Source organism: Budorcas taxicolor, chromosome 16 (genome assembly GCF_023091745.1).
Source record: "Budorcas taxicolor isolate Tak-1 chromosome 16, Takin1.1, whole genome shotgun sequence".
NCBI classification, from domain to species: domain Eukaryota; kingdom Metazoa; phylum Chordata; class Mammalia; order Artiodactyla; family Bovidae; genus Budorcas; species Budorcas taxicolor.
The window spans coordinates 77,421,747-77,444,971 of NC_068925.1; the positions used below are offsets into that span (position 1 = coordinate 77,421,747).

Below are 23,225 nucleotides of genomic sequence, written 5' to 3' on the forward strand. Positions count from 1 at the left end.
CACGGAAGGAAGCAAGAAAATGGCTTGTTGTAGGACAGGACGAAGCTCTTATGACAGAGAAGAGAAGCAGGCTTTTCAGAGAGGAACCACCACCGCTAGCCGTGGTCTCATTAGGCATGTCAGTCAACAAACACGTCAGGCAGACGCTTTAACCTCTGAGCCACCAGGGAAGCCCTCTGAAGGGTGAATGGACAACAGATGAGGTGTCACCACCAGCAGTAAAAACACCGACGTTCGTGCTCGATTTATCTTTTAAAACGTAAAAAGCAGAGTCGTGACCATCCACAGAACAGGGTCACTCTATGTCACCTGTATGATGACTAATAATAGTTAAGAGAGAGCGCCATGCAGCCAGGACGCCAGAAACTTAACTGCAAGTCACCCGGACCTGATGGCGCTTAAATAACTCAGACTCGGCCTCAGGGGCCTCGGTCTGCTCCAGCCAGAACCCGATTCACCTCGAGATGTCTCGGCTTACCTTCAACAGAGAGAAGCCAATTCTGCAGCGTCTGAATATCCAGAGGCGAGTGTGTCTCTCTCTTCTAGTGCTCATCCTCTGCCTTGTGTTAAACATTATCTTATCCGTGAATTCTCGAGGCTTGAGACTAAATCCTTACGCATCTTTGCCTTCCCCATAGTACAACACAGTACCTTTATTCTGTGTGTTCAATAAATACCCATTAGCTACTATTTGAGTTATTTTTATAGGATAATTAAGGCACAGGTAAGATATGGATGAAGTGGGGCTGCTTTTCCTACCCTTCTATTATGTTCAGCTTCAGAGAAATTATCATTGTTAAATTAATGTAACATTTTTGCTTAGTTTGTTTTTAAGAAGAGATATGTTTCAACTTCTAGAGTGTCCTCCACAGTAGGAAACTTCACAAGAATAAGGAAATACTTAAGAAACAGACCTATACAGACACAGATCTTTACGCTTTAAGAATGTGCATGACGTTGTGAAAGTCATGCTGGGAAAAAAAAAACGAAGGTGTCAGGAAGAATGATACTGTACAAAAATGTGAAGCAAAATCCAAAGTGTCGACACAGTACTTATTCAGTTCCTTAACACACTTAATGTTAATGTCCCGATTAGGTAAGATTTATAAACAAACTGAGCAAAAATGTCTGCATAATGATGGTACATTAACATTTTTTAAAATCGCCGAGAGATTCTGCCACCAGCTCTCTCATGGGAATCTTAAAAATATAGTTAGGTTCTCACAGAAAACAGTAATAAAAGATTTTTCAGGTTATGAGGCATTTTTAGTCCAACTGTCCCAACGTTTCTCCTATTTGTCAAACAGGGGCCCAGATTATTTTAGTTCATCTTTATTTTAAAAAGAATTTCCTTTTTGTCCATTAGCAAAGCTCATGGAAGCCCAGAAAAGCTTGGGTGTTTGAAACAAATGACATCATCCTAAATATTCAAAGCAATACATTTAAGTATTATCTCTATGTTCTTGGGGTAATAAAGCATATGCTTTTGAATATACTGAGCCATATTTGAACTCATTAAACAATTCTTTAGCACTACCTGTTGGTCAAAAATCTGACTTATTTTTAATAGGCTGTGATGCCAATGATACGAAGAGGTACAAATGATGACCCTTTATTTAGTGCAATCATTTAAAATACTCTCATGTTTATAACAATGCTTTTCTTTCAGAGATCAGCAGAGGGTACTCTCTTTTAGTTACGTTGAAGGAATACTCCTTACCAAACTTACTACGTCTACTATATCGTGTTTAATGGTCACAGCTAATAAATAGAGCATTAATTACATGCCAGGCACTGTTCCAGTAACTAACATATATGAACTCATGTTATCCTCTAAACCACCATGAAGGATTATTGTCTTTTTTTTTTTAAACACATGAAGAAATGAAAGCACTAAGGTTATCAGCCCAAAGTCATATAAGTGCTTAGTCACAGGGTGAGGATTCAGACTGTTCTAGAGTCTGTGCCTTCATCACTTTTTTCCCATTTACTTAGTATATTAGTTTGACCTCCCAGTTCTGAATTCTTAAAAGTAGCTACACTTGCGGTTGGCTAAAAAAATCCAAAACCGGCCGAATAGCCATTATTTTCCTGAAATCACTTTCCAAAAACTTTAAGGAGTTTTATGATTTTCTCTGCAACTAAGGACAGTGTGTGAACCGTGCCAGTGTACCTTCTAGAGAGTGTTAAGTTAGGCTGGAGGAGAAAAGCGGCAACATTTTAAGCGCTGTCATTCGGAAGTTCCAAGGGCTTCATTCATAAAACCAGTTACTCTGGGCCGGCACTCAGCACGTGCATTTGCAAGTGAGCATTCAGGTCCTCCAGAGGGCTTTCGCTCACCCCCACAGCCAGCTGGATCCCCAGTGCCACCGCTGAGTGGAGCGGTTTGAGCAGAGGCAGTCATCCCAGGAGGACCGAGCCACACGTGGGCTCACAGGGCAGGAGGAGACAAACTGGCCCCCCAACTCACACACACTCCGTAAGACGCCTACACCACCTGCACCTCTCAAGAATATTCCTGAGACTCAGTCTTCACACAGACAAATACCGAGAGCCTTCCATGTATCTTCATTCAGAGGAAATGTTAGGTTCAGAAGATGCATCTTGAGGAGTGCGCAGCAAGAGACAGGCAGCACAAGTGGAAACGCTCCACACCAGCTGGCGAGCAGGACAGTGGGAAGAGCGGATACAGACACGGGCCCCTAGCCATCAGCTGGGGACCTCAGTGATGGTTCTTCAACTCCATGAGCATCATTTTTCTGATCTTCAAAATGAAAGGGGTGATAATTTAATGGCTTATAAAGATTTAAGTGAAAGAGTTAATATAAAGGGCCCGTCAATGCCTGGTATCCAGCAGGCACTAAATGGTCAGTTGTCTTAATAGCAATTAAAAAATCATTAATGTAAGTAAGAGTCAAAACCATTCATGTAAGTAAGAGTCAATTAATGTAACTGAGAGTCCCTTGGACTGCAAGGAGATCAAACCAGTCAATCCTAAAGGAAAACAGTCCTGAATATTCATTGGAAGGACTGATGCTGAAGCTGAAGCTCCATTACGTTGGCCACCTGATGTGAAGAGCTGACTCACTGGAAAAGACCCTGATGCTGGGAAAGATTGAAGGTGGGAAGAGAAGGGGCCGACAGAGGATGAGATGGTTGGATGGCATCACCGACTCAATGGACCATGAGTTTGAGCAAACTCTGGGAGATAGCAGAAGACAGGGAAGCCTGGCGTGCTGCAGGCCATGGGGTTGCAGAGTCGGACACGACTGAGCGACTGAACCACCACCACCAAAATATGCTTACGATGGAAGTGAAAGTGAGAGTAGCTAAGTTGTGTCCCACTCTTTGGGACCCCATAGACTATATAGTCCTTGGAATTCTCCAGGCCAGAATACTGGAGTGGGGAGCCTTTCCCTTCTCCAGGGGGATCATGACAACCCAGATCGAGCCCAGGTCTCCCGCACTGCAGGTGGATTCTTTACCAGCTGAGCCACAAGGGAAGCCCAAGAATACTGGAGCGGGTAGCCTATCCCTTCTCTAGCGGATGTTCCCAACCCAGGAATTGAACCGGAGTCTCCCGAATTGCAGGCGGATTCTTCGGCACCTGAGCTATCCATGATATAACTGTAACTTCTAAACTTGGCTCATTTTTTTTTTTTTACATTGCTCAGAAAATATATTGAAGATACATGCCTATTACATAAATGTCAAAAAGACTGCATAAAATTTAAAAAATGTGCTTTCAAAAATTCAGAATACAGGAGGTTTTGTAAGGATAATACCTGAGACAATAACAAGTGTTTTATATACAATAAATAATTTTCCTTAAAAACTATTTTGAAAATATGTAAGAAAAAAATGTCTAAGTACATTCAGTTCAGTTCAGTCGCTCAGTCGTGTCCGACTCTTTGCGACTCCATGAATCGCAGCACGCCAGGCCTCCCTGTCCATCACCAACTCCCGGAGTTCACTTAGACTCACGTCCATCGAGTCTGTGATGCCATCCAGCCATCTCATCCTCGGTCGTCCCCTTCTCCTCCTGCCCCCAATCCCTCCCAGCATCAGAGTCTTTTCCAATGAGTCAACTCTTCGTATGAGGTGGCCAAAGTACTGGACTTTCAGCTTTAGCATCATTCCTTCCAAAGAAATCCCAGGGCTGATCTCCTTCAGAATGGACTGGTTGGATCTCCTTGCAGTCCAAGGGACCCTCAAGAGTCTTCCCCAACACCACAGTTCAAAAGCATCAATTCTTCGGCACTCAGCCATCTTCACAGTCCAACTCTCACATCCATACATGACCACTCAGCACACTTTAAAAATTAAGTGTACATTCAGCACACTTAAAGTACATTCAGCACACTTTAAAAATTAAGTTTTTATTCGAAGACTGAGTCAAAGAAACGGGAAGACATGCAGAATGAAAACACTATCCTCCAACTCCCAGACAAAACCAGCAGTGAAGAGAGCAGGAGAAAACATCACACATAAAAAGGACAAACATAGATAAATTAACAAATTCACAAAATGCAATCAATAAACAGGAAAGATACTCCCTGACAAAATTAAATATTTTCCTACAGATACTGAGAATCTGGCTTTCACCATGCTTAAAAGAAAAGTCAGAAACCCAGTACCCCTATCTGTTCATTTAAGTTCAAAGAAGGAGAAAATTACGCTACAAAAACTGCAATAATTAATGTCAAACATGGGATTTTTTTTACCATTTTAACCAGCACCTAACAACACTGATAATTTAAATCATGTAAGAAAATTTTCTCTTCAGTCTGCTGTCCTGAAATCTGAAGTCTATTACAAGTTTAAAAGGGAAAATAAAAACAAAAATGTAGTTTATAAAGATTAGTATTTAAATGTTGCAAAATCACAGCAAAGTGATACTTTTAACTTTCCCCCTGTAACTGTAAACGTGAAACCAATCTCTTTCCAAAACATGTGACATCTAAAATCAATCACTAAGTCTGTCTTTCAAACTCATTTCTATGTTTCAACTGATGTTTGATGATTTTAATGAATATGCTCCACTGTAGAATGGATGACTGGTTTCCAGTCTTTTAAAGAAAGAGACCCTGTAACTGTCAATCATCTCTGAAGACTCCCCCCATGTAAGTTATATATACTACATATGGTACTATGAGTTCTACATCATGCTTTTAAAAATGTACACAAATTTCAAAAAGATTAGCAAGCAAATTAGACCATATGCATTTTTCTAGAGACAGCAGCTCATTTGCCTATAAATTTACAGACTTCTCTTCGTGACTCAGTAACTCTTCAGACGTACAAGAGCCGCTAGGTGGGAACCAGTCATCTGGAAGTCAGCTCAGAAAGCACACAACCCACTCACGTTTGTTCAGTGCTTGTTTAGTGCACACAGTTTATGACACAATTTACACACTCAGCCTGAAAGATAGCCAGAGGGGGCGTAAGAATTCTCATTTCACAAATAAGATATGGAAGTTGAGAAGGAATAAAGAAATGGGTTCATGTTACACAGCCTAACAATGGTGGAATTCCTTTTAGATAACAGGTCTTATTGCTAACAATATTTTTAACCCATTTGTTCATCTGGTTACAAAAGGGCAATGTAATCATTTTAGTAAAATCAGACTAACTTAACCAGTAATTCAGAGGAACAAAAATTTTTTTTAATTTATATCTTTTTGGGATACTTAACAACGTGGGTCACAATTCTACATAAAATCATTTTAGGGGTATTAAAAAGGAAATGGCAAAGTGAGCTAAGATATGTTAAACAGAAAAGCCCACTTAGAGAAGTGTTATGATTTAGGAAAACAATACATTTCTAAATATTGCAAAATGTCCAGGTTCTAACACATTTAAACCTTCACATTGTACTTGACATTTCTAAACTAATAAACCCAATTGTCTGGTTAATTTCTTAGTAATCTTAGCAAAACTGGGTAGTCACTCTAAAATGCACTAACACACTTCATTAGTTAAGAGGTAAGAATTCCAATTTCAGATAGTAAGCAACAAGGTGCTACCTGCAAGAGAATGTGGGAGACACTTGACTAAAGGGTTACTGACTGAAAGAACTAAAGCCAAAAGGTCAAGAACCTGGAGAAGGGACCCCATGTTTTACAGCATATTAGTTTGGATTTTTAAAAACCTTTTATGAAACATTTTAGGCCGGGGGGGTATTCAAGTATTTCATTCCCTGCCCCATTTCAAAGAACCACCCAAGAGCAAATTAAAACAGTGATGAAGGGAAATGCTTACAGGTTTGTATCTCAGAGCATCTCTGTAGGATCCAAACAAAGCCGCCTGCGCCCTGAGGAAGGCCCTGGCTACTCCATCCCCCGTAGCTGTGGACTGCTTCTTCAGTTTATTTTTCAGGGCCGAGACCTGCGTGACAGAGAGGAATCGTTACATTCACACCTCGGATATTGGAACGGTGAGGGACGAGCTGATCCGCAGGCAGGCCGCCGCGCCCGCGGGTCAGCCCGGGCGCCTCCTCCTCGCCTCCGCTTATCATCCTGACCGCGGGCAGCACCTGCTGGCCTGTTAATTGAAAGGGAAGCAGGGGCCCGCGGTAATGTGCTAATGCAAATTGGTCTGCACGCTCCTCTTTTATTCCCAAGGTCTCCTGACATAAATAAGCTTTAATTATTTTACAGTAAACTGCTTGTGAGCCACTTTCCTGCAGATGTTTAGCCATTACAACAAGTGTCTACTTGTTTGGAGATGGAGCCGGGTGGGGAGCGTTTTGTTTCTGCTACGGAAGCTTACTTGTTCCAGGCCCTCCAGGATCACTGGCTGTTTATTTTTGGAAGCCTCATTTGTACATATAATTTTCCAGTCACTTGTTGAGTAGTTTTCAGCATTATTAGATAGAAAGCGGGAAGGGAGTTAAGGTTACTGAGAATCTAAGCACGAGTAGGGAATTCTGTTACGCTCGTTAGACACTGACTGTCCCATCTGATGTGAATAGTCTTCCACGCCAAGTACTCATGCTATCGTTTATGAACGAACAAACAAGGGCTCGAATGTGTGGACTGATTTGTCCTTAATATTTGGCTACCAGAAGGCGAAACTGAGATCTCAACCCAGTTCTGTCCAGTTTTTCCCACCACCATTATTAGCAGGATTCGAGTTAAACGTTATTGCCTTATGAACCAGTTATCCCACTAATAATGTTTCTAAATCAAAGGAAGACGTATGATCTAGAAATTTGCATACTTTTAAAAGGCACCTATGTTTGCTACAATTTTCCATACACTTGCATCCTTTAATTTCAGGTCCTGCGTATTAATATTTTGGGGCTTCCCAGGTGGCTCAGTGGTCAAGAATCTGTCTGCCAATGCAGGAGACAGGGGTTCAATCCCTGGGCTGGGAAGATCCCCTGGAGGAGGATATGGCAACTTGCTCCGTATTCTAGTCGGGGAAATCCCATGGACAGAGGAGCCTGGTGGACTACAGCCTGGATCTCAAGAGTCAGACATGACTGAGTGAATAAACCACCAGTTCCACAATCATATTCCTGATGTGTACTCTTACTTTTTTTAAAGAGGACGTGATATGATCTGTTCCCATGCCTCCAGTTCACTTGACCCATTCCTTTCCCACATAAAAACCTCACTCTATACACTTAAAAAGTACTAGTGATGCTCATATACATTCCTTAGCAATGCTCTACCTGGGAACATGAGGTCATGTAGCAATCCTGTTTTCTTAAGAAAAACACTGATGGGACGAGTTGGCCTGCTCCCTTACCAGAGCATATTCTCATCCTTACGACAGATATCACCCGATTAACAACGCTGTTCCTCCTTTACATATATGTGCAAGGAGTGTTTACACTTCTTTATACAAGCGTCCTGACTGCCCCTGTGGATGATGACTGTAACTGAAGTGTCAACCTAATTAACAACGAAACTTTGAATAATGCTAATGAGAAATGAACACAGCATCAGAGGCAGGACCAGCTCTACAGGTGATAAACCTTCACAGGAGTGACATTTTCCAGTGTAAAGTCACAGCCACTGTGATCTGATCAAAGACACAGACCCCCACTGGGTCCAATTATAACCACAGTTTTGAAAAAATTACTGAGTTAGGATGCTCATAATCTATGCAGAAAGGCCTTTGCAGTATAGGTCTTTCCCCATAGCTGTGATCTTCTCAATTTATATCCAGGCTCCACAGACCCAGATAAAAGTTTAGAACCTAATTCACTTAGCCCACAAAGTGAATAAACCCGGATTCATTTAAGAAGTTGTTATTATTAAAATCTAACCTCAATAAATGCACATTTTTAGGTAGCCCACATGTTCAAAAATAAATACAGCTGAAGGATGCAAAAACAAACCTCTGAGTTAATATCCCATATTCTGAAGATAGTAATAATGTTAAGTTCCAAATGCCTTTTTAAAAGAAAACAATGGGAATGAAATCAACACATGTATTTCATTAATGCCCCCTAGAAAGGCTTATCATGCAAAGAATAACAGTCTAGTCTTCTGAAGTATTATAAAAATAAAATAGGGTTATGTTTACTTTAGAAAATAAAAATTAAACATCATGCCTTGTATCTTTGCAAAAGTGAATTCCTCAAGATGTATTTTTCTATAAAACCTGAAAGTGGGGCTTCCCTGGGGGTTCAGTGGTTAAGAATTCACTTGACAACGCAGGGGACACAGGCTCAGTCCCTGATCCAGGAAGATCCCACATGCCAAGGAGCAACTGAGCCCGTGTGCCACCACCAGACAAGCCACCACCATGAGCAGCCTACACACCGCAACGAGAGAGGAGCCCCGGCTCCCTGCAACTCGAGGAAGCCCGCACAGCACAAAGGCCTAGTGCAGACAAAAATAAACTCAAGAATCTTAAAAAAGAAAAAAGACAATCCGTAGCTGGTGGGGTGCTGTATGGATTATAACGTATATGGAGCAAACGCCTTAAAGGAAAAAAGAAGCCTGAAAGTGACAATTCAGCTCTCCAAAAATCGAGAATCCCTAGGCTGAGCGTGACATCTGTGCTGGCAAAGCCTGGAAGCACGTCAGGCCATTGCTCAGCCATTGCCACTCCAAATCCTCAGCTATTTAATGGCCAAGCAAGTCTTCTAGGGTTATTAATCACATTGCCACAAACCCTTCCTAAACAAAATTGCAACTATGTAGCCTTCACTTCCAAATTAGTCAGTGTCAGTTCCTGAATTCCATCAAGAGGTCTACAGAACATAGGAAAGAAGAAAATATTTGCTCTAGAACTTCCAAGAGGGTAGCCACTAGACACAGGAGCACCTGAAATGTGACTAGCCCAAACTGAGAGCTGCTGCTAGTTTAAAAAAAAAAATACACTGGATTTTGAAGACTTAGTATCATACAGAGAGTAAAATACCTCATTAATAATTTTTACTGATTACATGCTGAAACAGTATTTTGAATATACTGGGTTAAATAAAACATTAAAATTCATTTCAGCTATTTCTTTTATTGCAAATGTGGCCTACATTATGTTTCTGCTGTGGACTGTGCTATTTTATATGAACATACTATTCATGTTGAACATACTATTCATACAATTTCATACATACATGTGAGACTAAAAAAACTGCCTTGCAAGAAATATGGTTAAGGTTTTCCTTTGCCTATTTCTACATTATTTCAGCCTTTACAAACTGCACATGAAGAGCTCTTCCTTGACCTACTCGAGGTGAGCCTCGACTGTCAGCAGATGGGTGGTGGTCCCAGTTTCTCAGACCAGAGGGGCAATGAGTTAAGGGTTTCTATGTACACCCATGAGAGCTCAGAAACAACCTGTAAAAATGAAATGCTTTTTAACAGTCAGCTTCAGATATGAGGATACTACTCTACTATAAAATAACTGTCAACCTTGTTATTTTTCTGTACTGTAAACCACGGGAGTAAGTTATCACCAGTTACCACTGCCCTTTGCAGTGCTAATGAGCTGTGAGCAGATTTTAATATATATATTTTAATTTTTAAAAAAAGGTGACGTATCTTCTGCACTTTTAAAATACCTGTCTGGGAAATACCATTTTCTGCTTAATTCCCAAACTTCAAAGTTTAGTTTTGACATCAATGTACATCTTTCCATGATATCCTAAAGCTTATACTCACATGTAGCTTAATTCAGCAAAGCACCTGGAACTTTGGTAACACGGCTATTATCACAAAATCCTATCATGGCCTCCTGAAAAAGTATCCAATATTTTCTCTTTTTATTCTTAAGAAAGTAAGCTGCAATATTTGATGGCTGAGGATGACTTCAAAACTGATGTTTTACTTTGACATATTTAGTCTGTATATAAATTATTTTTTAAGTCTAATTAGGTATCATACCAGACCCTCCCCTCAAAAAATGTGAAAAAACTTCAGAATAAACATAATTTCACTGCTCTTATCAAGTGTTCAAATTCCTTTCATACAATGAGCATCCAGGCTTCCAAGCAGCCGGAATTACAGCCTGGGTCTAAGCATAGTGAGAGTTCACTGCAATGTGAATAATATCACCAATTCTCACCCTTGCCCTCTTAGCACTAAGTGACTGTGAGTAAAAGGAGGGGATTACACGAGTAAACACAGCAAACAGGCATAAATTAAAAGAGAGCAAGCCACATGCACGTGGTCTGAGCAGTGAAGCAATGATGCTAACTGGGGGTTAGGAAGGGAGGTGACATAGAGGAGCTGAGATTTTTTCATGGAAGTGACAGGTTTTTCTCTTAACTTGACTTTCAGATGCAGCTTCTCAGGAAAAATAAATCAACCACTATAACCCACTAATTTTCATTTCATTTCTTAGGATCACAAAGAGAAACATCAGGGTAAAGAACAGAAGGTAAACATAAACTTCAGGAATAATACTGGGATAAACTATGTGTCCTGACATGGCCCTGTGATATCTTTAAATATCCATATTCCTAATTGAACTCTACTCCAGAAACTACATACATTCAGAAGAGCTAATGCTTCAAATAATATCTTGCTTTAGAAAAAAGTTATGACGTTAAAATCTTTATTCTTCCATGAAACATCTTATGGTCATTGTATGAATCCAAAATTAAATCCCTACACTTTAATCCTTCTAATGTTCAGTTTCTTAGGCAATAAAATGAACCCTTCTGTCTCAATTTTCTAACATGTTTCTATTTAAGGATTAAAACATTAACCTTTAACATTTGTTAAATGAAAAACATATGATACACTGGCAGAGGGCATCATGACACTGTTTCTTTGAATGCTTAAATTACCTATCGGAACCTAAAATATGGTGTCATCTACAACTGTTTCCCCTTCAGAGGGATCGTAAAATGAAGACAACCAAGACCGCTCTTACTCCCTCTCAAGTCCAACGTCATGCCAGTGTCTCAACAGCAATGTCACTTCCAAGATCCAGGAGCTGAGAAAGTACCCTCGGAGGCCCTCTCGACACTGCACCCTTCGCATCTTCCATGAGCAGCACATCACGTCACGGAGCCCCAGCCGTCTGACCTCCGATATGGATCTCAAATCTGCCCACCTTGATCCAAATCCCTGCCGCTATCAAGTTCAAGCAGCGATCATCTCTCGCCTGGACCACTGCAAACGGTCTCTCAACCCGTTCATTCTGCTCTATTCTGCTTCGTCTGACCCAGGATCTTCAGGACCTAGAGCTGGAGATGGTGTTTTTACAAGCCTAAGTGGCCTGCGCTACTGTTCCTCTGCTACGGATCTCCAGTAAAGGGCCAGTAAAGCCTGGAGTCCTGAACAAGAGCCCGTGACCTCACGCTCTCCCTCCTGCCATCTCTACCACCTCATTGTGTGTAACTCTTGCTTCTGTGTGTCTCACCACAGCTACACAGGGCTTCTCTCCCTTCCTGAATTTGCCAACGGCAGAACCTCTGCATACACTTACCCCTCCTCCTCCCACTCTGCATGGCTTACTCACACCCACCGTTCAGGCCAGTTCCGTACAGACGTTCTGACGTCTCGAGCTGAACCACAAAAGGCGTGTGTGAGTTTACAGGCAGGTAACAGCGTTGGCTTGACTACAACCATTTCACTTGGGCTCTCTTACGGCAGAGGTGCTGTCAGTCCACCAGCATCTCACTGAGCTCTCTCTCTCTCTTTGGTAGCAGAAACCCTAAGCTCCGAGGCGTGCCTGGATAACCTAGCTGGGTTAGCCAGCCATCTCCCCGCACCACTGTGACCTGGTGTGGCCAGGGGCTTGTGTTCAGCTGATGGAACGTGAGCTTCAGGACTGCAGAGTGTACATCTTCTCGTCCACTCCGCTCCCAGAGCAACACAGGCATATAGTAGGTGCCTCATGAGTATTTGAATGAGAGAATGAGCAAATCAACAACCTGTCCAGGCACACTTTGTCCTAACTTCTCTAGTTGACTGAATAGAGTGTCTGTGACGGGGCCCAGGATCCAAGGACTAGAATTCACTGAGAAGTCCACCAAGTTGTCAACCCGTCAGCAGGATCTGGGAACCACCATCGGGACAGTGCTCACAACATCCCGTGCACAAAAAGTCTCTCGAATATGGAAAACTCAAGAACTTAAACACACACACAATTTTTCAATTTTTTTAAAACCAAAATCAAGGTCTTTAAATACATAAACGCACACACACACACATACAGAGGCAGCAAGAAGAAAGAGAAGTGCACTTTTAAGATGACACAGGAGGAGAAAAGATATTAGGAAAAAGGCTAGCTAATTTAGATGGAAATGAAAAGCCATGAGAAAACCAAGCAAACTCATGAGCACTGAAAAAAATCACTAAAAGTAACAAATTATAAATCAACTTTCAAATGCTAACTGCACAGAGACGTGAAGGGAGGGACAGAGCAGGGCTGGACTGATTCTTCCGTGCAGCCAAGAGAAACCAGTGAAGATCTTTTAAACGCCTGAAGCCCAGTTAATTAAGATTTTGCATTTTAAATTTTTGTTTTATTACGCTTTGGTACTGAAAGTTTATTAAAAAATACACACCGAGAAAACAGTAGGAAAACACAGCAGGATCTGTTCGTACTCACAGACAAAAAACAACCTTTGTAAACAGTCTCATCTCTGAAAATAACTACTGAGAAGAAAAGGGAGCCCCCGTGACGGCCGAAGTTGGGGCAGGAGCCGGGTGCCTGTCACCACGCCCTGCTTCTCTAGGGCCAGGAGACACACGGCGGCCCTCGAGCCACAGAGGAAGAGATTAAACCCGCTTCCAGGCTTCTCCCTGTCGTTACTGTGGGAGTCAGATGGAAACACCCTTAGAGCGCGTTCTAGGAAGCACCTCTAAACAGGGACTTGAACAGCAACCTCCACGACAAAGGGCAGAAGAAACGCAACCTCGGTCCTCTCCCAGGACCGCTGATGGGCGCCCACACTGCCCGCCGCCCGGGGCTGCGAGGAGGGCCGATGCCCCGGGGCCTGGTCCACTAGCTGGACAGGGAGTGTCTCCTGGAGTCTACCCTATTAAACAAAACAACGTCCTCGAGATCACTCTAGAACCAGAGTCAAACTGTTATCTTTCTCATCTGGACACTTAAGAGGTTTGCTGGGGCTTCGGTCACTGCTAAACGCGATAAGGATTACAGCAGAGCGCTGGCGGGCCTGGAACTAACAGAATATTCTCTGGGGCCTCTTTTTTTTCTTTATGACATATATTATGACAATTTAACATATTAAACCTTCATGTTAGATTAGAGGAAATATCCAGTGAGTTAAACATATTTACTGACCTACTTGTACAGTTGGTTAAGAGTTAAATTTATTTATATACTTGAATTTAAACTGATTTTTTAAAATTCTCCAAGAAAGCCAATTCTTTCCCAAACTTATTCCCGAATGAATTAACTCACTTGAATTTAGATGATCTAAAAATTCTAGTTAGAGTTTGGGTTTTTTTCCTTTAGTTTTTTTAGGCTTGTAATGATTTTTAGTTAATTGGAGCAATTTGCGCCTTTCCTGTTCCCGTCATGGTAAAACCATTAACCTAGTCCTCAGTGTGATACTTGAAAGTCTCAGACGCACCATGCTTTAGAGGACTCTATTTTATAATAAGGCCTTTTCAATGTTTTAATAATTAAATATGCTTTACACTGAATGTCACCGTCCTGTAACATACTGCGGCCTACCATGAAGGGTACAATAACTCTTCAGTGTGCAAACTGTATTTTCTACACAACCTTGGAATAGAAAATAGAAAGCCATTTTCCAATAGCATTACACAGAACATGAAAATGAGTTTTTAAAACAGTGCTGACAATCTTAATTTAAGTGAAATAAGTCATAATGGTATTTCTTTAACAAGATTAGAATGGAGAGTGGGCTTCTGCATCAACAAGAGGCATTCAGTATACTGTGTGCCACGCTCATATGTGACGCACCACACACTAGTGTTTGGGCCGTAGTCTGAGGATCAACCTGTATGAAATAAGGCTCTAGGCACACCAGGAGCGGAGGAGTTCTGCGCCTTTACCCTCTCATCTCGCGCAGAGGCAAGTATTTTGACCTGCCTCAGAGTATATTATTTTTCACAATCCAGTAAGCTGAAATTATTTAAAGACTGTTACACCACAGGTCAAAATTTGCTTTCCTAAGTAATGAATATTCTAATACATGTGACTTTTTCAGATGTCAGTTCTAAGCAGCTTTCTTCTATAAGAGTTAGTTTATAATTGTTTTAAATAAATTTTCACATAAAGACAGATATCCTATATTTCATTATAATTCGAATTAGCTTAATTTTCCCACAAGTGGGGTATCCTATTCATTTTTGAAACAGTAACAATTCTCCAAATTACTTTTCAAAAATGTTAAGGATGATAAACATTTAAATGAGTACTAATACTCTAGAAATGCATTTTAAATTATTACATAATCAAAACTAAATTTGTATACTGTATGTATTTGCAACGGAGGAGGTCTCAATAGTGCATTTTCCTAAATTAAAATGAACACATTTGAGATTTCAAATATAATATTTAATACAAACTGGCTCTTTCTGCCCCCACTTAAAAACATACCACAATAACAGTAACTGCAATATTGTTACATAGCCCTAAAATTTATTCATTTCAAAACACTCAAACTACATATGTTTGAAGGTACCTATTATCTGGCACAGCCACTAAAAAAAATAAAATGACAATGTATTTGTAGACAAAAACTACAAAAGTATATTTTAATGGGTCGACTGCTTTTAAAAGTTATTCCATGTAATTATCAATATCATTAAAATCACTCCCAATAAAATTTGTTTTTTTTTCTTTTAATGATCCAAATCTATAGTGAAATGATGAAATCGAAAAACAAGTGTTCTTGTCAGAAGACAGGAAGAGGGTTTTTTTTCCTTTCCCTTAAGGAAAACAAAGGGTTCCTGAAAGCTTTGGCCTGATTTATTCTTCCAATTTTAAATACCTTAAGAGCAGCGGAACTGCTACTGGCATGGTAGTATTTCTAACAGTCAATAAATCTAAAATATTATGTGTGAATATTGGAATGAAGCCATTAAGAAGATTACAGCATGCAACACAGCAGAGGGTCCGCAGGAAAAAAGAACTAGTAATTCAGGACAACTGTGACCACTGACCTTTGAACAGCCAAGACCACTGGTCAAGCTGCCACGGTAATAAAGTGCACAGGCACAGAAAGCCATCCAGCCTCTAAGGATAAATGTTTGGGTGAACGACTTTAAAAGGCCCCCGTCTGAATATCAGGTAATTTATTAAATTATCAAACAATACCAACAGTAATATTTTTCAGGCTTCAAGCATATTTTATTAAGTCACAAAAAAATTCAGGACTATCATTTGTGACTTGAACACATCTCACTCAAAACATCTACAACTAAAGGAAGTATGATGGGATACTTTATCATATTTCCCCACTAAACTGATAAAAAATCTAAATTTATTAGAGATGGATTAAACAACCACCTGAAATATTTTTAGAAAAGGATTATAACTTTAGAACATCTCACACTTTTAGTAAATAGTCCTAGCTCCATCTGAGAACTATTTCAGATTATTCATTCTTCAAATTTGTCTAAGTCTGCAGTCCTTAATTTCAAACATAAAAATACAATAGCTATATCATCTTGCAGAGTTCCTTTTTATGAATGTTCTTTACTATTTCGGTTATGTTTAATTAACTGTTGCTTATAACTAACCAGTGGGACGATCCCTTCTGTCACTGCACATATTTAGGTTTTTACATTTTGTGAATATTGTTTAACTTCACATATTTAAATAAATGTTTAAATATCAAACTAATTCTACTAGGAAAGTAGCAGTTCTCAATTTGAACAGAATCACCCATCAAAAAATTTCCATTAAAGACTGTTTTCCTCAAAGTAATGATCAGCTATCGCTAGAGCTGACTATAAACATTTTAATATAACACAAGAAAGCTGATTTCTTCTCTTCCTCTTTCTTATTCTTCCTCATTTAAAGGGAAAAAAATCCTCTCAGAGAATTAACTGTGGGGACTATATCCACTTAAGGAAAACACTCCTAAAAGCTGGGACTTTATTTTCATAATTATGTCCCTATCTAGTGAAGACTACTTTGATGGATTTCTAAATGAACAACTCTAATCCTTTCTAGCAGCTTCTGCAGAATTTTTATAATGAGGCAATCTAGTTATAATGAGCTAAAAAGATAATATAATTCTTCACTGGCCTGGGTTTGGATTTATTCATACATAGCACAAATTTTACTACAGTGAGATAAAGTAGTTCAGTTAATTTGCTTCAAGGTCAGCAAGTATTTTAGGTTATTTATGAGCATAAATAATCTGATTTTGACTTTAAAGTCACATTTTTTCCTATCAGCAGCCATAAAAGCAATCAAGGCAAGTATTATTGTATTTTTTGAGTTTGAAAAAAAGTAATTAAAAACTCAAACCTAATAATGATTTCAAAGTACCTGCAATATTACTGAAAATAATATTTTGAAGGTTATTTCCAAATTTTAATATATCTGAATAAATGGATTTTTAAAAGGGAGTTATTTTAAATTAGAATTATGTTACACAGATATTTTTAAATAGACATTAGAATATATACAGAAGCAGTACAATCTGCATTTGTACCCTGTTCTAAGTAATACAAAGGCCAAAAAAAATGCATTTCTGAAAACCACTTAACACAAAATACAGAATATATCCTATTTAAGCTGCAGACACACACACGCACACACACACATACACACACACAAACCTCTGCAAGATCAAAGACCGAAAGAGAGCTGGCACTTAATTTATCAGCCTTTACAGACAAAAGACAGTTTTCGTCATTTCAAAAGGATCAGATGTCTTTTATGACAAACTGGGTTTGCAGTTTAATTTACAAATAGAATCCTAAGTAAGCAGTCTGTGCTCTGCCAGAACAAATGACAAACAGTGTAGGTTTTCATTCTTGCGGCCCTCAGCAGGAGAGAAAAGATTAAAAATAAAACTGAAATAATTTAGAGAAAACAAATAAATGTTTCAGAAAGTTGAGGGAGATCAAAGCCAGAATTTTCTGACCCCAACTGTACAAGCATTTCTTATTATATTGACCAGTGCCATCAGCTCATTAATTAAAAGGAAAAGCGCTGGCAGGTGGCAGGGAAGCAAAAGCCGATAATTGGCCCCCTTCTTCTTCTTGCCTTCAAAAACTCGCTCATTCTTCTGCAAGACATGCCACTAGGCAGACAGAAATGCCTACTTTGTAATATAATGATTAAGATGAGATGAAGAGACATGCGCTTAAAGAAACTCTGCCTAATGAATGCATCGAGCTTTTTAATTACGATCCTACTCTTATAATAAGGAATGTGATGCTCCATTCGACATCTCCTCGACTGCCAAAAGGTAAAAATATTAAATTGAGGCTCTACATTGCTTCCTCTCACACCACATGCACATAGGCAACCCTTTTATTTCAGACAGAAAAAGTGGGAAAGCAACTCCTGGTGATTCAAGGGTCCAGGAGAAAACACACACGTATGTTCACCACAAAACACCCGCCACACTTACCACATCGCTTGGAAGGCTGCTCAAGTCATTAAACGGTGATTCCAAAGTGTTTGTGTCAACATTTAACATAACCACATCCTCCAGTGATTTATTTTTCACTCTCTGTTTAAAAAACACAATTATAAACACACATCTTAGTATAGTTTCCTTCCAAACCTATCATGAGCTTAGACATGTAGAGAAAATTAATTTTAATGCATTAGCCTTAGAAAAAAAGGAAAATTCTACACTATGAAAGAATACAAACAATTTTCCCTTATGAGAAAGTCTGTCTAAAACCATTCAAAAAGGTAAGAGTAAAAAGTACTTAAAACAGAATGTTTACTCACCTAAAAATATTAATTTAGTTAGGAGCAACTAAATGTAATCTAACTACCAAAGAGATATTACAACAAATACAAAATAGGGACATGGCTATAATAAACTGTAAATATTCATATTCTTTAAATTTTACCAATTGAATTTCAATCCTATGATACAGGAACGTGTAGCCAGTTCTAGAGCTATTTTTAGCATAAATCATACTTTGGGGTTAACATAAAACAATAAATATGACTAAGAAATAAATCAACTTTTAAATTAGTAAATATTTCCTCTATTATCTCCATATCAATTTGGTGTAAGTTGATGATGACTTATAAGTGAAAGTTGAATAAGAAAAAATGACAGCAGTAATACAGAATTTGTTATATTCTTTATCCCGTGAAATTAATAAAAAGGACCGAATTTAACAGCCTATCACATCAACTATGTGACTTGTCATATTTGTTTGAAAGCTTAGTCAAACGGCCAAATTATCTCCATACATGCACAAATGACAGTAAATTAGAATTTATTAAAGCTGTATCCTTTCCTTAAAGAAATATTTATAATTAATTTTTCCTACCTAAACTAATATGTCTACTTAAATCACATAAATTAGTCTTATTTAAATGATAGCAAATGTTATGCCCTAGTGAAAATAAGTAATATGTACATTAATGAAATATATCCATCAACTCAGAATTCCATAATTGCATAGTTCAACTAGCAATCTACCAATTAATCTCAGTGCAATAGTTTTAAAAGTGACATTCTAGAATAACAGCCATTTTTCAATTTAAACACCCTAAATATTAAATTGGCCAGGACAATCTTTTAAGTTAGCCAAGATTGAAATTTCTGCGATCTATTCAGGATTTCAAATATCTGTGTACTGGGTAGAATGCTAAATTTGCTAGGAAAATGACAGTCTAAAGTAGGGAATTTTTATGAATTAAGAAAGCCATAATGTCTACGTGGAATACAGATTCTCAAGGGGAAACATGATTCTGAAACTCTGTCTTGTAAAAGACACTATAATTATTCTAAAGTAAGATTCAGAAGATGGCCATTTCTAACAAATTAACAGAGAATCACTTATAACAGTGATATCAGTGCCAAATATTTATGAACTCATTTCCCTTCCACGTGCATATGTATATGTAAAAGAGATTTACATATGTAAATATGTGGTTATCTACAAATCAACTACAGCATAACCATAAAAATAACCTATTTTATGAAGAAAAATATGTGTATATTAATGGCATTTAGATGGGAAAAGTATACCTTAAGTTTCATTTCCATCTTCAATTCTAAACTGCCCTTTTAAAAAACAGAAATAGTAAGGATAATCCAGAGACCTGATACTTTCTTTCAGGGGATGAAGTGAGTTCATCTAAATAGCCCAGAGTAATGGTTTTATGATCCCAAAATGTTTGTAACATCACTAACACTTAACTCTGAATAAAGGAAATTAGTCTTGGTATGAAATGTATAGTTTTTTCAAAGTTTCTCTTAGATTAAACAAGTCTGATAATAGCTGAACATTAAAATCTGTTATAGGGAACACTCGATAAGAATGGAAAATGCGTTCATCTCAATAAATCAACACACCAAGCCTCCCTAAAGTGAGAACAATTCTACATAACCCAACAAGGGGGTGGAAATGGTATGCAATTTAAATCTGTTTTTTAAAAATTCAGATTAATGTATTTTCTCTTTTATTTCCCTCCAAACCTAGCTTTAGCTATTTTTTTCTAAAGTAGAATAAAAGGTCAGACGGCCTGTGAAATGGCACCTCTTTCTCTGTCCCATACTTTTCTGTCTCACAAAATTCATGAACTTATTTTGATGGGGAAAGAGTAAGAAAGTGTGGAAACAGAATATGCTTTTTATCCCTCAAAAATAAAAAGATACTATTAGGCCATGGACTGAAAGTCATCTTGAGGACAACACAAGATGCTGAGCCACCCAGTCTGCTGGCATCCCCCACCCGTCACTCTCCTCCCAGGTGAGGCCAGCACACCTGGGCACCTGCGCACCTGCACACAGATGCCAGGAAGGGACATGGCGGCAGCCACCAAGTGATGCTGTGGGACTGGGTCAGCACTGTCCAGGATCACTCAGTGATGGAAGCTCTGCACTGGGGGCCTCTGCAGACTTACTCCTGATCACACTAACAGGCCTTAGTCTGCCTGGACTTTATCCCTAAAGTCTAGTTTTCAGGGGGAACCAAATGCCCTTACCCTTCATTTCAGAAGCAAACTTAAACATTTTAAAAAGATTCCTAGGCAGCTTTTACTTATGACCACACAAAAATAATTTTTAAAAGGTTTAGAAAGACATTAAGTTCATATCTTTGAACAATTAGGTTTAAAAGTCTTTGTAAAACTGATAAAAAGTGTTGAAACCTTCTTGAGGGAGAGGGAAGAGGATATTTCACCACTTCCCCAACAACAACAAAAAAATCAGTCATATTTGCAGCCAAACAAAATGCGAAAAATTATCCAGTCCTGTTCCTTATGTAAAATGTGTAAATATATTTGTATTTTGATTATAATACCACTTAAATAAAATTTTAAAAGCACGGCTAAAGATCAGAATTTTAGCTAAAAATAAGTCTGCCTAATAATGTCATGATAAGAATGGAATTCTGATACAGGATGTCTATCTCCTGGTAAAAGACTAAGAAGAAAGTTACTAAATGGTACCCAACTGGTTTAGAGACATTCCTGAAGTTCCTGTTATAGTTTCTCATTCACTATTCAGCCAAATAAACCAAATAAAGCCAAATAAAGATAGCTTAATAAGTTCAGAGTATAAAAGGAGCAGAGATTCCAGCTGATCTAACTGTGGCTTCATGCAGTCTCACTTCATGATAAGAGCCATTTGAAAGGCAGAAAGGACTGCTTGTCCAAGACAATACTCTAAGGAGTAAAAAATTCTTAAATTTGCTTCTTTAAAAAGGTAATGATTTTCTCTACAGGTGTCCAATAAACGTGATAAATTTTATTGAATATTTAAAATATGTACTACCTTCTGTAGTATTCTGCAAAAGCTTTTTTAAAAGTTGATATAGAATCATTATGCAAAATAAAACAGGTACAGTCAACCACTTCAAATATTTTTCATCTGCATAAATAAATGTATTATAAAAACTATGTGTTCTGTTAGGTATGTTAAATAAAGAGATATGTGCACTAACATCAAAATCAAATTTGATGACTTAAAAAAAAAAAATCATGCCAACCAGGGTTAGATTTTTGCAAGAAATCAAACTAGTGATGAATAAAATGCCAGTCATATATTCTACACTCTACTAGTAGATTAAATACCTACTTATTTATGTTTTATCTTATATAATTTGTTTTCACTGCAAGTACCTTGGCCTTTAAGAAGTATTCTAAAAATAAACAAAATACAGAGTTATTACGCTATGCAATCCAGGCTTCAAAATTAAAAAGAAACTAAACCCACTATAATTCATTAAGATGTATTCTTTATTAATGGTTAAAGCATACTCTCTCCACAAAAGATGCTCAGGAGTTTTAAAAATAATCCCCAGGATCTTCCTTGATCAGCAAAGTGAGGATTGATACAGCGATAATGACTAATCATTAAACCAAATCTAACTCACTAAGTTTGCTTATCAGAAACTGGGTTAAAGTACAATATGGACAACCAGCCAAAGAAGAAATTTATTTGAACAAATCAGCTGGCATAATGATGCCAGGCAACTAACCCAAGCCTTCTGTCTACTTTTTAGAAACTAATCTTATATGATGTCCTCTCTGGAAATCTCACTGATTTCAAGTTTGAGGTGTTTAAAGTTCAAGGTTTTCCATTACAGTGATAATAAATTACAAAAGTCACTGAGATGACAGTTAAAAAAAAAAAACCTACATTTTAAGTCCCAACAGGACTGAAAATTAAAATTTTTGAAAAGCTATATTCTAATTTAAAAGTTCATGATTAGTGTATTAAAATACATTTTTGATAAAATTTTGACACAATGGATTATAGTGAAGTTCGCAAAATAAAAATTTACCCTTTATGATTCATAATTACAAAAATTTCTGCTTTTAAAATATAGAAATACATCTTCTGAAAGAGAAACAGAAATAAAATATCTCAAGCATCATCAAGAAAATGGTTCAAATACTAAGTTTTTAGTATTTAAAACTTAACACATGACCGCAACCAAACAGAACCTACTTTCGGGGGGTCTCAGACCCCTGAAGATAGCCCTGTGCGTACTGATTAAATACAATTATTTCAATATCACCTTTTGGAAAACCATCACGTACATATACTCTAAATATGCAGCTAGTTACTTCCTTGAACTATTCAACCGATATTCTCTCAGAACACAACTGTTTTAACTATTACTTTTACGAATTAATTTATCTCATGGCTGAAAGATACTCACCTCTAGGAGGCTGGAGTGTATTCCAATCAGGTATGGCATGGGGGCACTAAATTAAAAATACACACGTATATGTTCACAGAGTTCATTAAAACTGAAACAACGATACAGTAATTCAGAATGCTTTAGAAAATACACTGATAAATGGGTGGTTCTAACATAGCACATCATAGATAGTTAAAATTATTCCATTCAGAAAAATCAAATTTAATTTGAGGCCACTGATATATTCAAATTAAGGTTGATGTATATAAAATCACAGAATTATAATTAAATCAAGAGTTATAATGTTTAAAAACCTTTTTTAATATAAGGAGAATATTAGGGTCTCCCATCGTCTAAGATGAATCTTTTCCATATACTTCCTATCAAATATATCTTGAAGAATCATCAAATTTATTCACACTTATTTGTATAATTTTTTATTTAATTAGATTCTTACATGATTTTATCAATATATATTCATGGTTTCACACATAATATACCACC

At 38.0% G+C, this 23,225-nt stretch overlaps 1 protein-coding gene across 6 annotated transcripts in view; it reads right to left on the minus strand.

Annotated features, from left to right (window-relative positions):
• The window catches only part of DENND1B (DENN domain containing 1B), a 267,191-nt gene that overhangs the window by 70,456 nt on the left and 173,510 nt on the right, over positions 1 to 23,225 (minus strand). For all 6 annotated transcript variants that reach the window (XM_052653690.1, XM_052653689.1, XM_052653687.1 and 3 more), the window contains 3 exons: positions 22,740 to 22,785; positions 18,008 to 18,109; positions 6,262 to 6,387 (listed from right to left, as the gene is read on the minus strand). In XM_052653690.1, the coding sequence (XP_052509650.1) occupies positions 6,262 to 6,387; positions 18,008 to 18,109; positions 22,740 to 22,785 (274 nt within the window). The remainder of the gene's footprint in view (positions 1 to 6,261; positions 6,388 to 18,007; positions 18,110 to 22,739; positions 22,786 to 23,225) is intronic.